The following is a 25,949-nucleotide window of genomic DNA, read 5'->3' as shown; positions in this document are numbered from 1 at the left end:
AGAAGATTACAGCAAAAATATCACAAAGATCATATACTATGACCAGGTTGGATTTATACTAGAAATGAAGAGTTGGTTTGATACTAGAAAAACTATAGGCATAATCAACCACATTAATAACATAAATAACAAAAATCATATCATTATTTCAATAGATGCAGAAAAACCCTGTCAAAATACAATACTCATTCCTGTTAAAACTCTAAAAAACATAAGTATAAAAGGAGCTTTGCTTTAAATGATATATGGCACCTGTCTAAAATCAAGAGCAAGCATTACTGGTCAAGGGGATAAGCCAGAAGCCTTTCCAAGAAAAGCAGGGGTGAAGCAAGGAATGCATCATCAAAAAGCTAGCTACAGCAATAACACAATAACCCTAACGTCAACTAAAAAGCTAATTAAAAACAACTAACAACTTCAGCAAACTTAAATGAGAGAAAAAAACCTGCACAGATCACCAGCATTTCTGTATATTACCAACAAAACCCAGCAGAAAGAGATAGAGAAATTTCATTTAAAATAACTATAGACAGTATAAAGTACTTGACAGTCTACTTCCCAATACACATACAGGAGCTAAATGAACAAAATTACAAAATACTTTTCATACAAATAAAGACAGATCTAAATAACTAGAGAAATACTGTTTATGAGTAGGCTGAGCCAATATAATAAAATGACAATACTATCTAATTTACTTTGCTTATTAAGTACCATGCCAATTAAACTAGCAAAGAATTACTTTATAGAGCTACCAGAAAAATAACAAAACTCACCTGGAGAAACAAAAGATCAAGAATATCAAAGGAATTAATTTTAAAAAATTGGAAGGAAGGGGACCTCATAGTATCAGAATTCAAATTAACTACAAAGATGTAATCATCAAAACAATTTGCTACTGAATAAGAAATAGAGAGGCTGATCGATGGAACAGATTAGGTATACCAGACACAGAAGCAAATGAACACAGTAATCTAGTGATTGATATATCCAAAAATCCCAGCTACTGGGGCAAGAAATCATTATATGGCAAACCTATAGGAAAACTGTAAAGTAGTCTGGTAGAAACAAGGCACTGACCAACATCTCACACTTTGAGATAAGCTCAAAATGAGTGCATGACATAAAGGATAAATAAATAAGTGAAGCAAGGAAGAAATTACCTATCAGACCAATGAAGAATGGGAGGGTTTATGACCAAACAAGGGATAATGAGGTTCATGGGAGATAACATAAAAAATCTTGATTAATAAGAAATTCAAAAGTTTTTGCACAAACAAAACCAAAGCAGCTCAAATGAGAAGAAAAGCAATAAACTGGGGAGGGAGGGAGGGATGACCTCTTTTCAGCAAGTTTTTGTAGTAAAGATCTCATTTCTAAAATATATAGGGAACTGGGTCAAATTGATAAGAATAAGAGCCATTCCTTAACTGATAAATAGACAAAGGATATGAACAGGCAGTTTTCAGAGGAAGACATATAAGCTATCAATTGCCAAATGAAAAAATGCTCTAAATTATTAATAGAGAAATGCAAATTAAAATGACTCAGGTACCATTTCATACACATCAGACTGGATAAGATGATAAAAAAGGAAACTGATAAATGCTGAAGGGGATGTAGGAGAACAAAAACACTGATGCACTGTTAGTGGAACTATGAAGCAGTACCATCATTTTAAAAAACAATTTGGAACTATGCCCAAGAGGCTATTAAGTAATGTATTAACTTTGAATGTAGTGATGCTACTACTAGGCTATACCCTAAAGAGATTCCTGTTTCCTATTCCCCATCCCCTGAATAAAAGAAGAAAAATCCCATATGTACAAAAAATACTTACAGCACCTCTTTTAGTGGTGACAAAGAATTAGAACTGAAGCGATAACCATCAATTGGGGAATGGCTTAGTAAGTTATACGGTATGTGAATGTTATGGAATACTATTGTGCTCTAAGAAATGAAGGGAATGGTGTCAGAAAAACCTGGAAAAACCTGTAGGAACTTATGCAAAATGAAGTGAGAGAACCAAGAGAACAATGTATACAGTAATAGCAATATTGTAAAGATAATCAACTGTGAAAGACTTAGTAACTCTGATCAACACAAAGACCAACCACAATTTGATATGATTCATGATGAAATATGCTACGCTTGAATAACTCATCTGTAGTCCTGAAAGTTATAACTGATTATTCTGGAAGGACACTGCTTAATGTCCATGTCTCAATCAAGTGGATGAGGGTGTCATTGAACCAGAAAACAGGTCCAATCATACAGTCTTTTTGCTTGATGAGACCAATTCATAAATTTGTTTTAACGTGTACATTATATGAGGTCTGTATCCCAAAGAGATCCAAGAAAATGAAAAATAACCTATACAAAAATATTTATAGCAGCTCTTTTTTCTGGTGGCAAAAGAATTAGAAATTGAAAGGATGTCTATCAATTAGGGAATGGCTGAAAATGTTGTGGCTTTATCCCTGTGATTGGAAACTACTGTGCTAGATAAGAAATGACTAACGGGATGGTTCAGAAAAACCTGGAAAAACCTACATGAACTGATGCAAACTGAAGTTAGCAGAACCAGGAGATTAGTGTACACAGTAACAGCAATATTGTAATGACGACCAACTGTGAAAGACCTGTTCAGCTGTGTCCGATTCCTCCTCATGACCCCATCTGGGGTTTTCTTGGCAAAGATATTGGAGTGGTTTGCTGTTTCCTTTTCCAGCTCATTTTGCAGAAGAGGAAAGTGAGGTAAACAAGGTTAAGTAACTTGCTCAGGGTCACACAGCTAGTAAGCGTCTGAGGCCACATTTGAACTAAGGTCTTCCTGACTCTAGGCCCGGAGCTCTATCCACTGTACCACCTAGCTGCCTTATACTACCTTGATCAATATGATGATCCAAGACAATGTGGAAGAACTCATGATGAAAACTGCTATTCACCTCCAGAAAGAGTACTGATGAACTACAAGTACATACTGAAGTATAACTTTTGTTTTAAATTTTTCTTGCCTTTTTTGGTGACATGGCTATACAACATGGAAATGTTTTGCATGATTTCACATGTGTAATGGCTATTACATGGCTTACCTTCTCAATGGGTGGGGGAGTGATTATCCCTCAAGAGAATTTGGAACTCACAAATTTTTTAAATGTTAAAAATAAAAAATAAATGAAATATAGTATATAGAAGCATATATTGTCTCCAAATATTCACACCCAATCATGTGATATATTTGAGATTAAATCAAAGTTTACTCATTAGATTGTTAAATTTTTAACCAAAAACATCAAAACTATTTTTAAACATTTTTTTATTTATCATGTTACATTTTACAAATTCAAGTTACTCAAACATTTTTATAATGAATGGCAACAATGAATAATGATTGTAGCTCATTTAACTTTTCCAATTCAGTAAGAAACTTAACATTCCATGAAGCTATTTTTGCTCATCTTTTAAGCATATATTCTTTGCTTCTTATACCCTCATATCAGAGGCACTAATAGTAGATGGGTTTTTTTTGGTCAGGACTTGTATTTTCATTGGTTTGGGGGACTCCTGGTATAAGAAAATACCTTCCACCAATGCAAATCAATAACTATTTTGCAGCTTACAGGCTCAGAGACTTTAGGTGACCTGCCCAGGTCATACCTCTGCTATTTGTCACAATTTTTGTCAGCAGGACTCATACGATTTTAAGGTTATCTGTCGTGCTGCCTTTGTATGTTAATTACTTATATGATGCGCATTTCACAGAAACGTGCTACTGTTTTAATAGTTTTAGAAATACTAACCTTTCTTGTTTTCAGTCGTGTCTGGGCTACCTACTCCTCTCAAATTATTAAGTAAATGAATGAAAAGTTACTTCTTAATGTGAAATGAAGAAATTATACAAATAGACTGTTCATGATTTTATTGTATATGTATGTGATTTTGTTACAAGTTGTTGAACTATTCTCAATGGACGGCAGTTTTATAATTCAATAGTATACTTAATTATTGAATGCTTCTTGAGAGTCATCTATCCATCTTCAGCATAGAAGCCTTTCAAAAATAAAATATTTTCATGAAAATTCTGGGAATAAAGGTTTTTTTGTTTCTCTGCCATGGTCATCAAAAGAATTACTTGAAGACAACTATCTATTTTTAAAAATGCAGTGATATTTCCACAAAAATAATAATAATAAACATTTATATAGCACCTTAAGGTTTGCAAAGTTAATAACCCATTATGTGATATTAAGTATTCATAGTTAACTGGAAACTTCTAGTTTCAGCCAACTTTGAGATAAAGCATCTTGAGTTTATTAGCACTTGCTTTTTTCTCTTTTTCTAGCTTTGAAACTCTCTTCTGAAAACGATTAAAAACGATTAAAGGTTAGCAACATCTATTTTCCAGGTGCCATCAACAGGGCTGGCAAGTCTACAGGTTACTGCTCATGAATGCAAAGGAACCATTATGAAAATAAAATAATAATAATAACTCCATTCATCTCTGTATTAGCCACAATTCAAAACTTATCTAGAGATCTGTTATGACTGTACTTTAAGCAGCAAAGTGGTATTTATAAAGGCAAATATTCAGTGAATCCTGAAATAGTTCAAACAGTAACCTTATCCTATAAGTAAAGGGGATATAGTTGGAATACTATTAAACAATGTATCCACATAATTGACAGAGCAACAACTTAGAGCTAACCCCACTATCAAACTGGTTCCAAATATGAACATGTAGAGAATGGGTAAAGAACTTCTAGGGCTCAGTGATACACGATCTCTAAGTTTCCATTCAGTGGGCCACTGCCAGTCATCTTGACTTTTGTCCTGCCACTGGACTTGGATGACTCAGTGAGGCTGACAAATTTGCACAACTCTGCTTCACTTAAATCCAATTCACAAGTCAAGACATCACCTGTGCTATCATTGGTCTGCTTCGAAATGACAGATAAACAACAGTTTTGAAATTTTATGATTACATATTGGTTATTCCTTGTATTTTCACATTTCCAAAACCTCTACTATTAACGCCTAAGGTCCATGACAACAGAAGTACACAGTAAAAAAAATCTATAAACACTGATTTGAGGTATTTCCTTAATTCCTTATTCTACAAATATTTATTATGCAAACACTATGCACAAGGTACTATGGACATACTGGATAGAGACCTTAATTTTCCATTAAAAGAAAATATCACAAGATTATTAGTGATCAAATTGTAAGCTGTCATCTTCCACTTAAAACTTCCTAAAAGATTTAAAAGGTTAAAGATGCAAAAGGATTAAGTTGTTCTTAATTATTCTTAATCTTTCAAAAACCATTTTTCCTCCCTTTGGTGGTATGACAATTTAAATTGCTTTTTGAGGACAACAGAAAGAGAAGTGGTTAAGGTATTTGCAGGTGAGGAGAGGAGACTTATTTCAAAATTCTACTGCTTTGCTAGATTAACTTTAAATTTTGAAGTACTATGAAGTCCCCTCTCCTCCCCAAAAAAATTTTGATTAGGAAATAAAGAACTCAAGTAACAGAAAAAATTTCTCTCAAAATTAACATTGTGAAAAAACTATTAACCACAGGCTATCAGATAGACAGGACATTAGAGACCATCTAATTCAACCCACAAAAAATCCCCCAAACAAGGCTGACAAATGGTCTTCTAGACTATGCTTAAAAATATTCTCCATATTCAGACATCTTTAATTGCTAAGAAAGAATGTAAAGCACCATAAAAATACAAAATATTTAGCATTTACCAGTTAGAAGAGACCTCAAAGACTATAGTCATATACCTAAAAGACTCCTCACTACAAAAATTCCAACAAATGTTTAATTGTACAGTCCCGGCTGGAAAATGGTCAGTCCATACACTTCATCACTTCTGGAAAGTTTATCCTTACAAGATGTGCTAAAAATGCCTTTTGGCAACTCCCACATACTGGTTCTGGTTCTGCCCTCTAGAGAAAACATCTATTCTTATAAGATATGCAAAACAGTTCAATTTCTGAGTGTTTAGAAAAGTGATTTGCCTTTTCTATTATTTGGCTCTCCACATTATGTCAAAATAATGCCTAAATATGTTTGGAGTTATTTAACTGATTTAATTGGATCCTAAATCAATGAAATCTCTTCCTCGTAAGTTCTCCTAAATGCCCAATGGTGTATTACAGACGGCCCTGGATTCTTAAAGGTTATCACAGTATCTGTTCATGCCTTGGTCCAAGGTAGCAGTTGCCAATCATGAGCCTACTTCAGAGTCATGACCATATAGTTGATCATTAGTTGTTGTTTTAACCACAGAAACTCATAGAGATCCCTCTATCCCTTAGGTGTGAAAGGTTATGATTTATATTAATTAGTGATATAATGGAACTTGCTGATATGCTCCCATGGTTATTCAAGGCTTCGAAATCCTTGGTAAAGCAGTTGCAGGGATATGTGTCATGGTTAAATTTATTTATGATGGATTTTTAATTATTTTTATTACATGTATTTCCTCATGGAAATATATATAATAAAAAAATTAAAAAGGTGGAACTTTAAAAGTTTCATTATATCACTTATTAACAACAAATATGTATTAAACACCAGGCCTAAGTACCTGAGATATAAAGAAAAAAAAATGGTACCTGACCTCAGGGAACTCACAATCTAAAGGGAAAACAACACATCAACAGCTATATACATATAAAATATATAAATTAGATAAATTAGAGGTAACACAGTCAGCTTTGTTTTATTATCACTTCGATAGCTGAGGAGAGAATAAAATACAGTGGGGAAAGACCTGAGGCAGGAAGAAAGCTAATGCAATAGAGTCCAAGTATGAGATGATGAGGGTCTGGACTAGGATGGTGGCAGTAACAAAGTAGAGAAAACGATATGGATGAGAGAGACTGGGAAAACAGAATCAACAGATTTGGCAACAGACTAGATATGGGTGTGTGCATGTGTGTGTGTGCCTGTGCTTGTGTGAGAGATAGAGAGATACAGAAAGAAACAGACAGACAGAAAGCTAAAATGAGTCAAGGGTGACAACTAGGTTTTGAGCCTGTGTGACTGGTGGTACTCTCGATGGTAATAGAGAAGGTAGGAAGGGAAGCTTAGGTGGCACAGTGGATACAGCACCGGCCCTGGAGTCAGAAGGACCTGAGGTTCAAATACGGCCTCAGACACATAACACTAACTAGCTGTGGGACTCTGGGCAACTCACTTAACCCCAATTGCCTCACTTAAATAAAAAAAGAGAAGGTAGGAAAGTACAAAGGGGATAAAATTCAGGGAGAAAGACTGGGCATATTATTGAGTTTAAGATATCTATGGGACATCCAGTTTGAGATGTTCAATTGGTAACTGGCGATGTGAAAATGGAGGTCAAGAGAGAGGTTAGGGCTGGATAAACAGATCTGAGAATCATCAGCATAGAGAAAAGCATCAAATCCATAGGAACTGATGAGACTGACCAGAGGAATAGAGGGCGAAAAGAAGGAGGGTCCAGAAAAGAGCTTTGAGGAATAGAATACTGCCCTGTACTAGACTACTCAGTTGCTGCTTCACCCTATACTCATCCAAATACAGGCCATGTTTCTCACCAAAAAATCATTGTTTATATTAAGTCAAAGGTAGGTACTGTTGTATAAAATATATGGCAATATATCTACCAAGATATAACAGTTCGCAGAAATAAAGACAGACCTAAATAAGAAATATCAATTGTTCATGAGTAGGTCCAGTTAATTTAATAAAATGATAAAACTACCTAAATTATTTGATTCAAATTACCAATGTACCAAAGAATTATTTTACTGAGGTAGAAAAAAAAATGAAATCCTTATGGAGGAACAAAAGATGAATTTCAAGGGCAATTATGAAAAAGAAAAGTGGGAAAGAAGGGGGACTCTATTAGTAACAGATCTAAACTAAACTACAAAGACTTCATTACTCAAAACAATTTGGTACTGGTTAAAAAATAGGAAGAATAATCAATGGAACAGATTAGGTATACAACACAAAAAGCATGAGAAAACAGTAACTATTCAATACTCAAGGACACTAAATACTAGGGTATAGACTCACTATCTGACTAAACCTGCCAGGAAAACTAGAAAAGTACTTGGTACAAATTGGGTATAGACCAACACTTACACTATATACCAAGATAAACTCCAAATGGATACATGATTTAGACATAAAAGGTGACATCATAAGCAAACTAAAGGAAGGGACATGTGTTCCCAAGAAGTCATGACTAAACAAGCAATACAGAAGAAAGGATCACAGAAAATAAAATGAACAATTCTGATTCCATAAATCTAAAGTTTTTATACAAAGAAATCTAATGTAGTTAAAATTAGAAAGGGAAACAGATAATAGGTAAAAAATCCTTGTACTAAATTAAGTTTGTGTGATGTGATTTTCAAGATACATAAAGAACTGGTTAAATTTTATAAGACTAAGAGCCATTCTCCAAGAGTTATCAATTAGTCATATAAAAGAGGTCCAACTAATAAATAAATCAAATTAAAACGATTCTTTAGTTCTACCTCACACCCATCAGATTGGTAAAGATGACAGAGGAAAATAATAAATGTTGGAGGGGCTATGGAAAATTAAGTACATTACTGCACTCTTGGTGGATCTGTGAATTAGTTCAGATATTTTGGAAAGCAATCTGGAACTATGTCCAAAAAATTACTAAACTATGCACATCCTTTGACCCAACTATACTACTACTAGGCTTTTACCCCAAAGAGATTAAGGGACTGACATAAAAATATTTACAGCAGCTTTTCGTGGAGGCAAAGAACAGAAAACAGAGAAAGTGATTCTCAATTGAGGAATGGATAAACAAATTGTGGTATGTAAATGTAAGGGAATGTTATTATGCTACAAGAAATGACGAAATGGACAGTTTAAAGGTAAACTGGAAAGACCTCTAGGATCTGATGCAAAGCGAAGGGACTAGGAGAATAATTTATAAAATGACAACATTACAAAAAAAAATAACTTCAAAAGACTTTAGAATTTAAAACTCTTGTTAATATAATGATAAACCAGAGGATTAAAATGAATCACCTACTCTTCTTCCTAACAAAAGTGATAAGCTTAAAATATAGACAGATACAGCCATATTTGGCCATATTAACAATGTGGGAATTTGTTTTGCTGACTATGTATACTTATTGTGAGGGTATTTTTTCATTTGTTTAACTCTTCTATTGAAGGCGGGCAATGGGAAGAATTTTTTTTTTTAAATAAAGGACTCAGTATAAATACTCAGTATGAGAAAAATTAAATACTTTTATTTCTCTGACTGGCTTATAAAGGGGACGTGCCCCATTAGGCAGTAAATTTAAGTAATAGTGACAGAGGGAGATGATAAAAATGAGTTAATAACTTTGTACCAACTGAAAAAGTTTAAACTCTCGCAGTAAATATAATTTGAAATATAGCAAAAGTTTTCTCATCTCTAATATATCACTATTATACAGGGTGTCCCAAAAGTTTTAGTGCAGTTTTAAGCTTTAAGCACTGCATCTTTTGGAACATCTCTGTCCCCCATATATGTGTATGTGTATATTTACACATATATTAATAAGATATCAGAAGCTTCTGGTTTTTTTCCAGAATTCCTTTTTCTTCATCTCAAACTCCTATTAAACTGCTTATTCTCTTTAGGTAAGTGCATTTCTAACTATTCTGAAGACTCATTCTATATGATATCGATAAAGGTTCTAGGTGGAAAAATGATAATAGCTATATTATCTACTCCAAAATATTAAATTTCATAGACTTAGAGCTTGAAGAGAACTCAGAGATCAACTCCATTTAACAGAAGAAGAAACTGAATAACAGAGAGCTAAAGGTCACACAGGTATTAAGTAGAAGAGTCAGAATTTAATACCAAGTCTTTTGGCTTGGGAACATTGTTCTTCCTCTAAAATTATGCACACACAAAAATATTCATTTTACAGTGTTCTATGGCTTTTATTTTTCTCATCAAATTTAATGAATTCTCCTTTATCCAAGAGGTATTCCATGCTCAAAGATTCTCTGAGATGGCATTCATGGTTCCATCAGAAGATCTCAAGCTCAGAAGTGTTTTATGGCCAAATTAATTTGGGAAATGTTGCTTAACTGGCTGGTGGATTACCTAAGCTGCTTCTATTTTTCCTTCCTGATGACTTCCTAGTCACATTGTTATTGGAAGTAGCTCTTACTAATGTTAGTCTTGCACATAGTAGGTGCTCAAATATTTGCTGAGTTAATGAAATTTATGGCTAAGATGGGCATTTTTATTCTCTCTGTAACTTCAGTTTTTATTTTTCTTTCTCTTCTCTCCTACTACTTTGTCCTTCTGAATTTTAAAATGAAGATGATGAAAATAAAAGGCCACCAAAAAAGTGAAGAAAAAACATGAAAATACTTTCTAAGAAGATAATGGCCTGGCCCAGAGGAGGCACACAATAAATACTTACTGACTTGAGCAAAACTTGTCAAATTTTAGATTCTTTCCGAGGGTCACATATTTCAATTACCTGTAGTCTTTGAAATTTGGTAAAAATCCTTCCCTTACAATATATTATCCTAACTGTAAGATTCTTGAAGATATGGAAAACATTTATATTTACTACACAGATCTCAGCACCATATACAGGAGAGGGATTAAGACTATTAAGTAATGCTAATGATTAGAAACATAATAAAGTTATTAAAATCAAAGATATAATTGCCAAATTGTTAGCCAAAAAAGGCTCAAAAATACAAGAGGGACTTAACTCCTTTTCAAAGATAAAACTAAAAATGCATGGCAGTAAATGCTTATCTAAATACAGTACTCTAAAGAAAATCAATCAACCACTTAGCATTTACTAAGTGCCTACTATGTGGCAACACTGGCACATAGATTAAATCAGTTCCTGCTATGTAGGATTTTACATTGTATGGAGGAAATAGGGACACCCAAAGAAATACAAAATATATACAAGGTAATGGGGGGAGGTGGGGTCAGCAAAGGTTTCATGTAGGAGCTGGCTCTTGGACTTGGCCTTGAAAGAATTTAGAGATGGTAACAGTCTGAAGGGAGGAAGGAGTATAATTTGGATCAGTCTTTGCAAAAGGCAGGGAGATGGTATATGATGGAATGTCTTGAGGGACAGTAAGCAGACCAGTTTAACTAGAATTCAGAGCAAGGAAAGTAATATATAATTTACTTATAAATTAAGGTAGTTAAAGGTAGGCAAGTTAAGAACATAGATTAAAAAGAGCCCCAGATGAGGAGCAAATCAATTCACCTCAAATATTTATTGAGCATTCACTGCATTCATAACTATGCTTTTCATGCTAGACAATAAGGCAAAGTTTAGATAAAACAGTTAACTGTGTGATACACAATAAATCCATTTCAGAAGTACAAAACACAAACACTGAGGACAGAAGGGTAGGAGGAAAGCTCTTCTATGGAAAGGCATCTGAGCACCACTCTTTTGAAACAGAATTCATAGTAAAACAGGTGTTAAAAGAAGATGATGGAGCAGCTAGGTGGCGCAGTGGATAGAGCAACGGCCCTGGATTCAGGAGGACCTGAGTTCAACTTTGGCCTCAGACACGTAACACTTACTACCTGTGTGACCCTGAGCAAGTCATTTAACCCCACTGCCTAGCCAAAAAAAAAAAAAGAAAAGAAAAGAAAAGAAAAGAAAAGAAAAGAAAAGAGAAGAAAAGAAAAGAAAAGAAGATGATGCTCTTGGTGGTTCTATTAACTGAAAAAGCAAAAAAGCAAAGGCCTTTCTTCTGGGACAGGGAGTAATTGGTTTTGGTTGACTAAAGTGCCTGGAGGAATTTGATAAGACTGGGAAAAAAGTAAGATGGTGTCAGATTAGAGGAAGAGAGGAGAGACCAGTGTCACATAAAGCATCTAGTCTAATGATTTTCAGAGTGCATCCCTAAAAACTTTGATGGCAGTCCTTAGCAAAGTAAAATAATTAAAGTGGTCCACAATAAAGAAATGCTGACAAAGTCAACTTCTATTGCTACTCTCATTGTTTCTATTCCATCATTTCACTTAGGGCTACTTGCCCTGCCACAAATAGAAAACCCGGATATATTCACTGTGTAGTAGCCACCATAACCCAAAATCTTCAGAACTCTCATAGGGTCAACTCAGTTCTAACACTTATTTAAAATACTTACTACATGCAGGCTGATGACAGAAAAATTTTCAAAAACGACAGTCCCAGCTCTCAAGGCCCTTACAATCTACTAAGAGGAATACATTAGGTACACAAATATGCTTAGTTATAAAGACAGTATTCTACAGGGGAAAAGAAGAGACTAAGTTTCTTGCTTGGATACCACAGATGTTACCAAGACCAGAAGAAAAAGTACAGGCTGGCTCACTGCATTCAGAGCCCTAAATTCATTGCCAAGACCAACTAACAGCTGTTTGAAGCGTTCTGCAGATCAGGTTTCCCTGATCCCTTCAGACCTTCCCTTGCAACATCAATTTAAAAAAGAGTGCTCTAAAACTATATTTAAATAAAAAGAATCACTTGTTAATATTAATAATCAAGGCCTTATTTTGGTTAAAGAAACCAAAAGATTTTATGGCACCCCAAAACATACAAAAAGTTAATTATAAGTCTTACTAAGACATCTTAAGCCCCGTTTACAACTTTTAAACAACTTACAGTAAATAATTAAGACTCCTAGAAACTATATTTCTAACGAAGACAAAACTATTGTTTTATTCTCATGGCCATAAAATAAAATCCCCATAAAATTTTACATCATTTGATAAGAGGTCTTTTTTTTTTGGTTCGTAAAACAGAAACAAGAAAAGTTATGTCATTTTCCCTAGAAAGATGTGGTCTTGCTTTTTAAAAAAAGTCCAAAGGCAAATCACCTATTTTTTGGCATGACTATAATTCTATGATGGGATACATGACATAAGGTCCCTTCCAAAAGATACCATATCAAATTTACGAAAATGATGGCTTATAAAGGTAAGCTTTTGAGTTATTTCATACAAATTTTCAAAGATACATCAGGCCAAGATGTCTAATTTCTGTGCTGGAATTTTGGATATTTTTCTCTAGCATAATCTGTTCCACTAACTTTAAAAATACTTGTACCCTCACCACTCAGGCCCTACTCTGATGCTTCATCACGCTGTGGAGAAAACTTCAGCGTTCACTACTGCAGCACAAGTGCTATCAAGCCCCACCACACTTGAGTGGGAAAAAAGATGTTCGTGGAGGCTCTTCATCATATTGACCACAGGGTGATTTTTTCCAGCCACATCAATTTCTGAAGAGCCTCTAACAAGATGCACAAGGGTTGCAATATGTACCAGTGGAGCGCATACCCACATCCTTGAAGTACTCAACTACCTGCAATCATACATCACTTCTGAATTGCAGCTGAACGCTTCCTTCGCCAAGATTCTAACTCTACCTATACCAAACGTTCCAAAGGGGTATGAAAAGCTCCTAAACCAGGAGCTCTGGCACATCGCATCAAACCCCCCCCCCCCAACACACACAACCCATGCTGAACAAAGAGCAACAAAGAAGTGGGCGGCAACCACATCTAACTTGGCACCACTGAGATAGACAGAGGCTTCACCAAGGCCAGGCCCGTCAGGTCTGATTTCCAAATACAAGTAGCAACAAACACCTCCACGTCCCCCGAGCCACCTCTCGTTCCTCTTAATTCTAATTGATCACTACAACGAAAGTCTCAACGTCGGTAAAAATCCTTGGCTTTAAAAACCCATGGTTTTAATCGCCAAAAAAAACGATGACACTGAAGCCGAGATAAAAGGGGCCCTTCTTTATCCCATTGGCCCTGAGAACGCGGGGCTTCATGAACTGGACTGACAAAGGCTAAGGAAAAAAGATCATTCCATAACACGAATATTTAATGTAATCATACCCTGGCTTTACGATTTGGGAAAAACTCTCTTGCACCTTCTGCAGTGGATGTATTAAAGGTGGGTAAGAGAGGGAGCCAGAAAGAGGGAGAAAGGGAGAAGGGAAAAGAGGAAGGGGCTGATGAGGGGGAAGGGGAGAGAAGGCGGGGCTCGGGCTCTAAGGAGATGCACCGCTTTGTGTAAACCGAGAACATCTCCCATATAGACTTATAAACCATTATTTCGGGGGTGGCGATGGAAATAGGACGCACTTCTGCCCCCCATATGCATGCAAGTGGGAGTGGAGGGCGGGCCTTATTCGCCATTACCCCAACCCCCAAAGAAGTCTGGGCGGGCTCCCCAGGGGGTGGTGACTTTTGGGGAGAAGGATGGGGATGGTTGAGTAGGTGGGGAAAAGAGATGCCCATTTTCCCGCCTGCAAACCCGACGGGGCGGGGGCGGGGACGGGGGGGGCCCGGCGACCACCTCTCACTCACAGCAGGAGGAGATGACCCATTCCAATTTCAGGTTGTTCTCCTCCTCCTTCCCGCCCCCCCCGCCGGGGGAGTGGAAAGAGGGACGGCCAAGGTTGAGTGCAAGGTGGGGGGAGGGTTAACGGGGGGGTCTGAAGCCCCCCACTAGCATGCTCCCCCTCTCCCGTTAAGGGTCGGCCTCTTTTACCATCATAGTAGTAGCAGACTTTCTTCTTGCCGCCTCCCTGACTGTACGCCATGGGTTCCCGTTGCCGCCGCCGCGGCTATCGCTGCTGACTCCGGGCTCCTGGGCTTCTGCAGCTGCCGCTGCTGCTGCCGCCTCCGCGGCAGGCTGGAAGCGCGCAGGGGACTAAGGATGGCCTGGGCTGGGACGATGCTGGTGGTGGTGGTGGTGGTGGTGGCGGCGGCCACGGGGGCGCTACAGGCGGGCAGGGAGGGAAGGAAAGAGGGAGGGAGGGAAAGGAGGGAGGAGTGACGGGAGGGGGAATCGGCACCACCCTTCAGAGGGGGCCGACAAGTGGAGTCGGAGAGGAAGCAGCGCCAACTCGGGACACTAGGAGGGTGGGAGACTCGCCACCACCTCCCCGGAGTGTGGGGAGGCGGGGACGCGCCCATTGTGCCGGCTATGGGGGGAAGTAGCGCAAAAGAGCTTTCAAGATTTGGCGGGAAAATCCCCTATATAGGCTACCTCTTTATAGATAAAGAAAATAAAAATAAATAAAAGGAGCTGAAAAGGCAAAATGGCAATATAGGTTTATCTAACAACTAAATATTCAGAACTGCTGCTTAGATTCCCCTCTCTTTCAGCGAGGGAGAAATGGTAGCGTCCACTCCGCGCCTGCGCAGTTAAGCATTCATCCGTTCCTCTAACCGAAGCATCAGCTACTGAGACTCCTTTGCGTCCACCTACGCCTCCCTCCTCCTTCACTGTCCCCACCAGTGTGCCCGCCTGGATCAAACCACGTGTTCTACACCAGAGGGGGGAATGGGGGTCTGGAAGAGACCACTGCTTTCCTCTTCCCCTTGCGACTGCGCTTCCCTTTCACTTTGGCCTGAGCTTCCCTCCTCTTAGTCTTGTTACTAGTCACCATCTTTGCTGTCGTGGACCCTGAACTTCTCACTGGCTCATTTAAAAATAATTATGAATACATGTGCGAGTTCATACATGCCGCTGCTCACTGCCTCGACACAGCCCTTCCTCCCCCACCCCTTTCTTCCTTCTCTCCCCCACTACCCCGACTTCCTCCCATAAGAAATAAAGTTACTTGATGCACAAAGAAGACGTTTTTTGGATGCTTAACTTCTATTTCCAAAGCTCCTTAATTCAGCAAATACTCAGTGCTCACTATGTGCAAAGCCGTGTGCTAGGACCTTCCAGGTGTGTAGGTTCCTTCTGAAAAGAAAAGTAAAAAAATAATACATTCAATTGACTCTTTTGCATTTTCTCTCATAAATCCTAAATTTGTTAGGTGCTAGGAAGAAAACAGCTAAATTTGCTGGAAGTTTAGGTTCTTCCCCAAAAGTCAGTTATTTCAAGAAAGGAAAACAAAAGGTCCATCAGCACCTGGCACAGAGCCCTACAAATGTGATCCATAAATGGACAAGTGAATTTGAGATAGGTATCTGTTCCCTCCTGAGTATGATTATTGGGATGGCTGCAGACAATATTATTATCTTCTCAAGATTCATCAACAGTGTCTTCAGTGTGTATGTATATATTCCAACATGAAGGAGGAGGAGATAGAACCATCCCTAAGACTCAAATGGCAGTCACTTGTCTAAACCATTTGTCTTGGTGGTATCATGTACAATGATGAATTGAACAATGAGTATGGTTGTGATCTTTTGCTTAGACTATTTCTTAAGCTTTGGGGCGTTTACAATTGGTTCATTTCTATTTTCTGTCTATAAGCATACAAAATTAAAAATGAGTTATGAGTAAAATTTTCTACTAATATACTTTAAGTATGTGCCCCACTATTACCACTGACACTACCCCAAGTGTACCACATGATGAGTAACTTCAAAAATCTTTTGTTTTTACAACAGCTTTGTTTCTGAACATATCTTGTCTATTTCCCATCCCCAGAGAGTCCTTCTTTATAATAAAGAACACAAAAGAAAGAGAAGTAAAATCAGTTCTTCAAAACCAGCCAATTCAACAATCTCTTCTGACATATGTAATATTCCATACACATAGTACCCTACCTTTACAAAGAAAGGAGGGAGATTAATTTTCATAACTCTTCTCTGGGGCCAAGCTTGGTCATTATAAATATATAAAATTCAAGGGAATTTTGTTGTTATTCTTTCTGTTTACATTGTTGTCGTGTATATTGTTTTTCTGGCTTATCAGGTCATGTATCTTTCCATGTTTCTCTGATTTCTTATATTCATCTATTCTTAGAGAACACATAAATTTTAACAGAAAACTTCTTTTCCCATTTAATCTTTTTTCAAAGCAAAGGCATTTACAGAGATGGTATCATAAGACCAATAGTAACAAAACTTTCCCACATAAATACTTGGGGTATACATTCTCCAAACTGTACACAGGGTCAGTGATAATAGTGGGGCACATACTTAAACTACACTAGTAGAAAATGTATTCATAATGCATTTTTAGATTTTCGATGCGTAGCCAAAAGATAGCTGGAAATGTACCATGTGTCAAAGCCCCAACGCCTAAGAAATAGTCGAAGAAAAAGATCATAGGTGGAAAATTCAAATCAATTCAACAAGCATTTACTAAGCACTTTCTATATTTTTAAAAATTCTGAACTTAACAAATACTTTTTTTAAAAAAAAAGCAAATTGATTATTGTTGTGAATAAAGAAAATAACAGGGACAAATGAGAGGCGTTAAAAAAAATGGATAGATCACAGTTTTAAAAATCTACAACCAAATCTTTTATCAGAGTTAACTAGCAGCAAAATGATTACATTTTTACCCAATAAAATAACAAACATTCAAAAGAATAAAATCATCAAAAGGACAATTCACAAATGATACTCATTCCCTGAATAATTGAAAATTGCTTCCAACTTTATGCAACTAATTCTGTTTCTCCAAAACTCAGTTTCCTTATCCGTCAATGTACAAAGTATTACCTTCAGATTCTTTCCTTTTGAGAACCCTATTTAAATTTGGATCTGAGTGACCAACTATGTCTTTCTTAGGACTCCATGCAATTAATGTGAATGCAATAGCTGTACTTGCTCTAAAAACTAGGCTCTGGTCATAATTCAGTTCAATACAATTCAATGTTAAGAGCAATTATTGAACAATTATTGTATGCCAGAAACTGTCTAAAGACAAAAATGAAAATCCTCAAGGAGCTTCCATTCTAATGGGGGCTGGAGGAGAGAGGATTTGCATACAGATAAGTAAGTACAAAACATTTAAAAAGAAGTATAATGTAATTTATAGGAGACATTAACATGTGTGTTGTAGAGTCACTTCGTTTTTTGTTCATATGAAATAATTCTTCAAACAAACATGTTTTCAATGCCAGGACTCTTTTCTTGGTCTAGTGCTAATGTGGCAACACCATAGGCAACATAGTAGGGAAATACTAGGTAAATTATAAGAATTGGCACTAGGGTGTTGCCCCAAAGTAAAATAGCCTCAGACTTAATTCTAATCCCCCCAAAATCATGGTGTTTGCTTTTACATGGCAGTATATGCCATATAATAATTCACAGGATTTGAATAGTTCCAATAATCAAAGATTATAGTGCTATTAGGAGACAAACTTTGAGACTTAAAATTTTTAAAGTACCTAGTGACTAAAAAATTTTAAAGTGAAGTAGAAGCTGTCCAATAATTTTATTCATTTGACTACATTTTATGTCTCTCCAGTGTCTATCAATGATCAAACACAAATTTTTGTCCATGAGTTTCAAGGTATTTTACCACTTTGTCCTTCTCAAGGGATATCTATAGATCTATATGTATATATGTATGTGTATATGTATATATTTTTTTCCCTTACATTCCACATCAGCAAGACTGAATTACTGTTTTTCAGAGACATTATAGACAAGATTTTCTGTTATAAGTAGGACTGAGTGACTTCTGAGGTCTAAGACTGTGATACTCTGATTCTTATTCTATGATAACAAGAACTATAAATAATTATAGTAGTTCATATTTGTACAGTACTTTAGAGTTTGCAAAGTGCTTTCATCACATTTGATCCTCACTTCAACCTTGTGAAGTAGATACTATTATTATCTCCATTTTACAGATTAGAGAACTAAGGTTAAGTTAAGTGACTTGTCCAAGGTAGCACAGGCATACCTTAGAGATATTACACGTTCAGCTCCAGACCACCCTGATAAAGCAAATTTCATGATAAAGTGAATCAAATGAAATTTTTGGTTTCCCAATACATATAGAAGTTATGTTTACATTATACTATAGTCTATTAGGTGTGCAATAGTATTATGTCTAAAAAAAATGGACATACCTTAATTTAAAAAATACTTTATTGCTAAAAAGTGCTAACCATCATCTGAGCCTTCAATGAATCATAATCTTTTAGCTAGTGGAGGGTCTTGCCTCAATGTTGATGGTTGCTGAGTGATTAGGGTGATGACCTAGCTTTGGAGCTTTTGACATGCCTTCCTCACTAATCTTAATCATTTCTAGCTTTTGATTTAGAGTGAGAGATGTATGACTCTTTTTTTCACTTGAACACTTAGAGGCCATTGTAGGGCTATTAATTGGTCTAATTTCAATATTGTGTCGTAGGGAATAGGGAGACTCAAGGGGAGGGTTGTCGTTGCTTATCCTTTGTTCTCAAAGAGGACCATGACATCAGGTGCCATGACTTGCAAGTGAATTGGATTTAAGTGAGGGAGACCTGAGGAGAGGGAGAGATCCGAGGAACTGTAGGCTGATGGAGCAATCAGAACATGCAACATTTATCAGTTAAGTTCACCATCTTATATAAGTGCAGTTCTTGGCACACCAAAACAATTACAATAGTAACATCAAAGATCACTGATCACAGAACACCACAACAGAAAAAAGTTTCAAATACTTCATGAATTACCAAAACATAACACAGAGGTATGATGAGACCATAAGTTGTTGGAAAAATGGTGCTGATAGAATTGGCTTGATGCAGGGTTGCCAAAAACCTTCAATTTGTTAAAAAAAAAAAAGCACAATGTTTGCAAATCACAATAAATCACTATCAGAGGCCAAATTTGAATTCAGGTCTTCCTGACTCCATGTTCAACACTTTATCATTGTGCTGCCTGGCTGCCTCTTGGTATTATTAGATAACTTTAGTACCTCTGTTAGTATCTTCTACTTACTTCAATACTTGAAGGATCTGTGATTTCATCTATAGGGGTTGGCAGGGCCTGTCTTGCTTTTATATCTGTTTTCCTGGGAAGGGAACAGAGAAAGCAGAAGCTGATTACATTAGGCATAGAGCATTGGTGTTAAGCACATTTCTGTCCTATGACTATCTCCTTGCAAAGAGGAGGCAGGGAGCAAGGATAGGAAAAAGTATAAGACAATAGGATGGAGGAAAATACACAGTTAATGATCATAACTGTGAGTGTGAAATGGGATGAATTCACCCATAAATGGAAGAGGATAGTAGAATGGATTAGAAAGCAGAATCGAATAACTTATTGTTATTGAGAAACACTTGAAACATAAAGACTCCATAAAGTAAAAATAGGGTGCCCTAGCAAAATCTATTATGCTTCAGCTGAAATGAAAAAAAAAAAAGCAGGGGTAGCAGTCATGACTTCAAGCAAGGCAATAACAAAAAAGGACTTGTATTGGTATCTCCAAGTCTTATCACTGTGGTTGGTACATAGTAAGCATTTAATAAATGCTTTTCATTCATTCATTCATTCATTCATCAGGGACCTCATCAATTTGATGAGCTTATGGGCTAAGTGAGCCTTTATTTGGAACTTTGATTATCTGTCATCATTTTCATTGTATCTCATCAAATTGGTACTAATTGTTTTATTATTGTGGATCAAAGCCACTTCTTTGTTATGACTCATCAAAAGGAGGTCAGTCCTAGAGTTTTCTATCAAACCTTACATAGAGACAAGAAAGCAGCAGAACTAACAGCTGAGGGTGGGGAAGAGGAATTAGTATAGCTTTGGAGCTCTGCCCTGGGCATGAGTTGTGCTGATGAGTGAATGAGCAAGCAAAAAATCATCTACTGTATTATATCTAACTGGCCTCAAATGAGGCTTCACATCCATCCACCCTGGATGTCATTCCATCTATTCTGCCACTGGGTATAGGCTTCCTATCCCACTGTTCTGTGCTGGGCCTGCCTCAGGCTAGTTCCCTAACAGTTTAAGCCCAATGTAGGAATAAAATGAGACACCAATAGGTCATTCAACAGTTAACAAAAAGTGACTTACTTAGTCATGGAGGAAGGCTATTGAACAAGCATGTGTAGCAAGAATACTGTGTATTGATTCAACAAAGGCATTTTGCCCATAGTGGTCTGTCAGCCAGGCAGACCTTTCTATCTCTTACTCTGTGAAAAGTAATCAAATTGTGCTTGCTTTGGCAGCACGTATATTAAAATTGGAATGATATAGAGATTAGCATGGCCCCCTATGCAAGGCAGACAAGCAAATTCATGAAGCATTCCATGTTTTTTTCATGTTTTTGGTGGGTTTTTTGGTGACCATGTCTTTTTTCACAACATGACTAATATGGAAATATGTTTTGCATGATTGCACATATATAATCTATATCAAATTGCTTACTGTCTCAAGAAGGGAGAAGGGTAGGGAGAGAGGGAGGGAGGAAGAGAATTTGGAACTGAAAATTTTTTTTAAATGAATGTTAAAAATTGTCTTTATATGTTATTGGGGAAAAAGTAAAATATTTAAAAAAAGAAACATAATCAAATTAATATTACCATTGTTTCTGGAAAGGTGTGGTAATGGACTCCATTCACCATTGGTGTGGCTCCCCAAACCTAAACTGCCTTTCCTGTCCAACACTTCCTACATGTAATATCTGCCTCTACTATAATGTAAGCGCCGCCTTGAGGACAAGGACTAGCTCATTTTTATATTTATATCCCCAGTAGTAGCATATTAGATGCTTAATCAATGCTTTTGATTCATTTCATTCCTCTGCGTTTTAGGAATTTTATTTTTGCATATGTGCAGAAGATGGAATGGAGTGGGGAAATTAGAGACAAGGAGGCCAATCATAAAGCTCAACAGTCTAGGCAAGAGATGATAGAGGCCTGAACTGAGGTAGAGGTCTATGAATGGAGATAAAGGGACAAGGGTGATAGACGTTGTGGAAGTAGGGCCAACAAGATTTGACCATTGATTAGATGATTGAGTTGGGAGAGAAGAAAGAGTAAAGGATGGCTTTAAAGTCGTATGAATCCAAATGACTAGAAGAATGGTGGAACCATCAGCAGAAATAAGGGAGTCTGGCAGAGGAATAGTTTTGGGGGGAAATATGAGATCTATTCCAGACATGTAGAACTTGAAATGCTTTTTTTTTCATAAAAGTACTATTGATGCCTTTGTTTTTACATAAGTTCAGAAAGTTACCATCCTCTCACCCTCACCATAACAGAAAATGAACTCTCTTAAAACAAAGAGAAAATATTTAAGCAGAAAACAAAAGGGAACTAATATGACAATGCATGTAATATTCTCAACATCATGTCAAGAAAAGGGAGATATTTTTCATGATTTGTTCTCCAGGTTCATTATTAGTACAGATCTTTAGATTTAGCAGTTAAGAGATTGATGACTTTGGAGAGAGAGTGGTTTCAGTCTTATGCTTGGGTTTGGTGTTGAATTATAAAAGACAGACAAATTGTAAAACACTGAATGGGAAATGAGGAAATGGAGACCTTGAGTGTGGGTAGCTCATTACAGAAGTTTGGCCATGAAAGGGCTAAAAGACATAGGACAATAGCTTTAAGAAATGAGAGAGTTAAATTAAGATTTTTTTAAAGGATCATGGAGACCTGGGAATGTTTGTTAGTAGAGGGAAAGAAGGAGCTAGTTGATAAGGATATATTGAGAAAAAAACACAGAGAGAAGAAGAAGAAGAAGAAAAAGAGGAAGAAGAAGAAGGAGGAGGAGAAGGAGGAGGAGAAGGAGGAGGAGGAGGAGAAGAAGAAGAAGGAGGAGGAGAAGAAGGAGAAGGAGAAGAAGAAGAAGAAGAAGAAAGAAGAAGAAGAAGAAGAAGAAGAAGAAGAAGAAGAAGAAGAAGAAGAAGAAGAAGAAGAAGAAGAAGAAGAAATAATTCCAGGATGCAGTATGGGATGGGATCAAGAGCACAACTTGATATAACTAGCTTTGGTAAGAAGGCCCATCTATTTATCAGAGATTAGGGCAAAGGAGGAGAAAATGGAAAATAAAGGAGTGTTTTTGAGGTATGAAGTGATGAAGAAGAGGAAATTTGAAGTGGATGGCTTCTACTCTCTCAGTAAGGGAGGGATAGATTTCTTTTGCTGAGAGGGACAGAAAAGGTGGTATAGGTGGCCTGAGGAGGGAAAAGAACATTTAGGATAGATAGAACATTTACTAAGTATTTACCATGTGCCAGGCATTGTGCTAAGTACAACAAATATAAAAATAAATAACTGTTCCTCTTCTCAAGATGCTTACATTTTAATGAGGGGAGATACACATAGAGAGGTTATGGAAAGGGAGAAAGGAAGAAGAAAAGGGTACTTACACAGATACATGGCAGGGTGACTTTGCAGAGAGGCATGGAAGCCTGGTTTTTGGGTAAGTAAGGCAAGAAACAACTATCAGACCTTAGGGCATCTAAGAGTGGAGTCTCAGTTTCCAGTGATAAATGCATGATTTTGAGAATGAGAAAGTCAGTCAGAAGGAAAAAAGGATTGTCATGCAGTAGTGAAAGTCCAGTTGAGATCAGATAACATAAACTTTTAGTGAACCCAATTGGCACAGTCAAATGACTTTAAATAAAAATGTTTTTATTGCTATCTTTTCTTTTTTTACATCATCATAGTTTTCCCAGTATGCTTCTTCTCAGAATGCCATCCCATATTAAATAGTATTTTTTCAAGGCAAAAAAAAAAAAGCAATACATGTATTGCCATCTATTCTTTTTTTGGCTAGGAAATGGGGTTAAGTGACTTGCCCAGGGTCACACAGCTAATAAGTGTTGTGTCTGAACCAGATTTGAACTCAGGTCCTCCGGGATCCAGGGCTGCTGCTCTATCCACTGAGCCATCTAGCTGCCCCTTATTGCCATTTATTCTGCCACTGGGTATAGTGCTCTACAAGGGGATCAGGTGGGTGGGAATATATTCTCTATCTCCTTTCTAGCCATGTTTGATCTTCATAATTTTACTACATTCACTTTTAAATTTTTTGTGTGTGATGGTTCTTTCCATTTCCAGTTCCATCATATAGTCATTGTGTATATTGCTCTGCTTACTTTACTGTCAGTTCATGTAGCTCTTTCCATCCTACTCTGTATTGTTTTCTTTCAACATGGTAATTCATAATTTCTTTCAATATTTCTTTCAACATTCCATACACCTGTGATATAGAAAAAGTTTGAGAGACTTAGTTCCTGGGTCATTAATCATTTTATTAATCATGCTAGCATATAATTAATAAAAGAGGTCAGTGACACTCTCAAATGAAAAAGATCCCTCATGGAACCCACTCAATGCTTATATGCCATTAGACCAATGGGTATTCTTGATGGTGGCAATCAATTCTGATTGGTTAACAAGTAATGAGAGAGAATGAATATTATAATGAGAAGTGGACTTAGCCTAATGAAGGCTGAGTGAAATGTGACTTTGATTATATCATTTACTTCCAAACCACCTGCAGCCTTGGGCAATCTAATCAAAGAATTTATCCCCACTAAAACCTGAGTAGAACACTAGCTTTCCCCACGTAGGTGGGGTCGGAACAAGATTGAGGTAAAAGTTAATACAATCTCATTATCAGCAATGTGCTTCAGATGCTGGCTTGGCCTAGTAGAGAATAAGGTTTCAGAAAGGGATAAATCCTGTGTCTCCCCAATATTAATAATTAGTTATTTAATAATCACTGCTCTCATATCACAATTTATTTGGCCATTCCCCAATTGATGGGCATCTACTTTGTTTCCAATTCCTTGATATCACCAAAGTGTTGTTAATAAATATTTTGGTGTATGTGAGGACTTTTTTTTAAAAATCATTGACTTCCTTGGGGAATATACCCATTAATATAATCTAGGGGTATGGACATTGTAGTTACTTTATTTTCATAATTCTAAATTGTTTTTCCAAATGGTGGTCTTGGTTCATAGCTCCACCAATAAGGTCCAAGTGTGCCTATCTTCCTGTATCCCCTCCAACATTGACTATTTCCCTTCTGGCATCATCTTTGCCAGTTTGCAGTGTGTGAGATGAAGCTTCAGGGTTATTTTGATTTGCATGTCCATTATAATCAGTGATTTGAAGCGCTCTTTCATGTGCTTGGGAATATTTTACAATTCTTCTTTTGAAAATTGTTGGTTCATATCCTTTGACCATTTATGTATTGGAGAATGGCAACTACTCATATATATATATTTGTTAATTCTTCATATAGTTTGGTCTCCAAAATATAAGAGAAATTTGATAGAAAGATATTTTTTTCCCCTTTTGACCATTTATCTTCCTATCCTAGGTGTGTTAATTTTATCTATGCAGAAGCTTTTCAGTTTCATGTAATTAGTTATCTATTATATTTTTTGTAATTAATTATTTTGTTAAGAATACATTACCTACCCATATCTGTAAAAGTTATACCATCTGCTTCTCTTCTAATTTTTTTGATGTATGATCTTTAAGTATTAAGGATGCCATTTAGAATGTATTGTGGAATATGGTGTAAGGTTTTGTTCTAAGCCTAATTTCTGCCTGATTGATATCCAATTTTCCCAGCAGTTTTTATCAAATAGGGAGTTCTTTCCTAGGTAATTTAGGTCTTCCACTTTATTGAACACAGGATTATAGAGTTCTATTGCTTCTGATTTTCTTTTGTCTCACCTATTCCATTGATCTAACTCTCTACTTTTGAGCAAATACCAGATGGTTTTAATGACTTGTTTTATAATATAATTCAAGGTCTGGAAGCGCTATTTCCCTATGATATTGTAGATCTTTTTTTTTTTCCCAAATGAATTTTGTTATTATTTTTTCAAGTCCGTTAAATATCCCCTTTGTAATTAGATTGCCATAGCATTAAAAAGTTTAAATTAACTTTGGCAATGTCACTTTTAGTATATTGGCATGGCCCAACCATAAGCACTGAATATTTCTCTAGCTATTTAAGTTATTCTTTATTTCTTTAAGGAATATTTTGTAATTGAATCTATATGAATCTTATGTATGCTTTGGCAGATCAATTCCTAGATGCTTTCTGCTCTTGTAGTTATTTGGAATAGGATTAGTGCTATTTCTATTATCTCAAATTATGTTATTATTATTATATAAAAATGTAGATAATTTTTGTTGGTTTATTTTACAGCCTACAACTTT

General features: G+C 36.5%; 1 protein-coding gene and 1 non-coding gene across 2 annotated transcripts in view; one reads left to right on the top strand and one right to left on the bottom strand.

Annotated features, from left to right (window-relative positions):
* HDAC2 (histone deacetylase 2) overlaps positions 1–14,962 on the bottom strand; it is a 49,602-nt gene extending 34,640 nt beyond the window's left edge. Inside the window, exon 1 of the mRNA XM_021008183.2 lies at positions 14,600–14,962. Within this exon, the coding sequence (XP_020863842.1) occupies positions 14,600–14,651 (52 nt within the window). The 5' untranslated portion in view covers positions 14,652–14,962. The remainder of the gene's footprint in view (positions 1–14,599) is intronic.
* Positions 14,963–20,962: 6,000 nt separating this feature from the next.
* Positions 20,963–21,067, top strand: LOC144458032 (U6 spliceosomal RNA). Its single transcript, XR_013487593.1, has one exon. It is a non-coding gene; the product is annotated as a U6 spliceosomal RNA (small nuclear RNA).
* The last annotated feature ends 4,882 nt before the right edge of the window (positions 21,068–25,949 follow it).

Source organism: Phascolarctos cinereus, unplaced genomic scaffold (genome assembly GCF_003287225.1).
Source record: "Phascolarctos cinereus isolate Bilbo 61053 unplaced genomic scaffold, phaCin_HiC Scaffold_5;HRSCAF=322, whole genome shotgun sequence".
Taxonomy (NCBI): Eukaryota; Metazoa; Chordata; class Mammalia; order Diprotodontia; family Phascolarctidae; genus Phascolarctos; species Phascolarctos cinereus.
The sequence above is the reverse complement of the archived record's forward strand: the minus strand, read 5'-3'. Positions and strand labels throughout refer to the sequence as shown.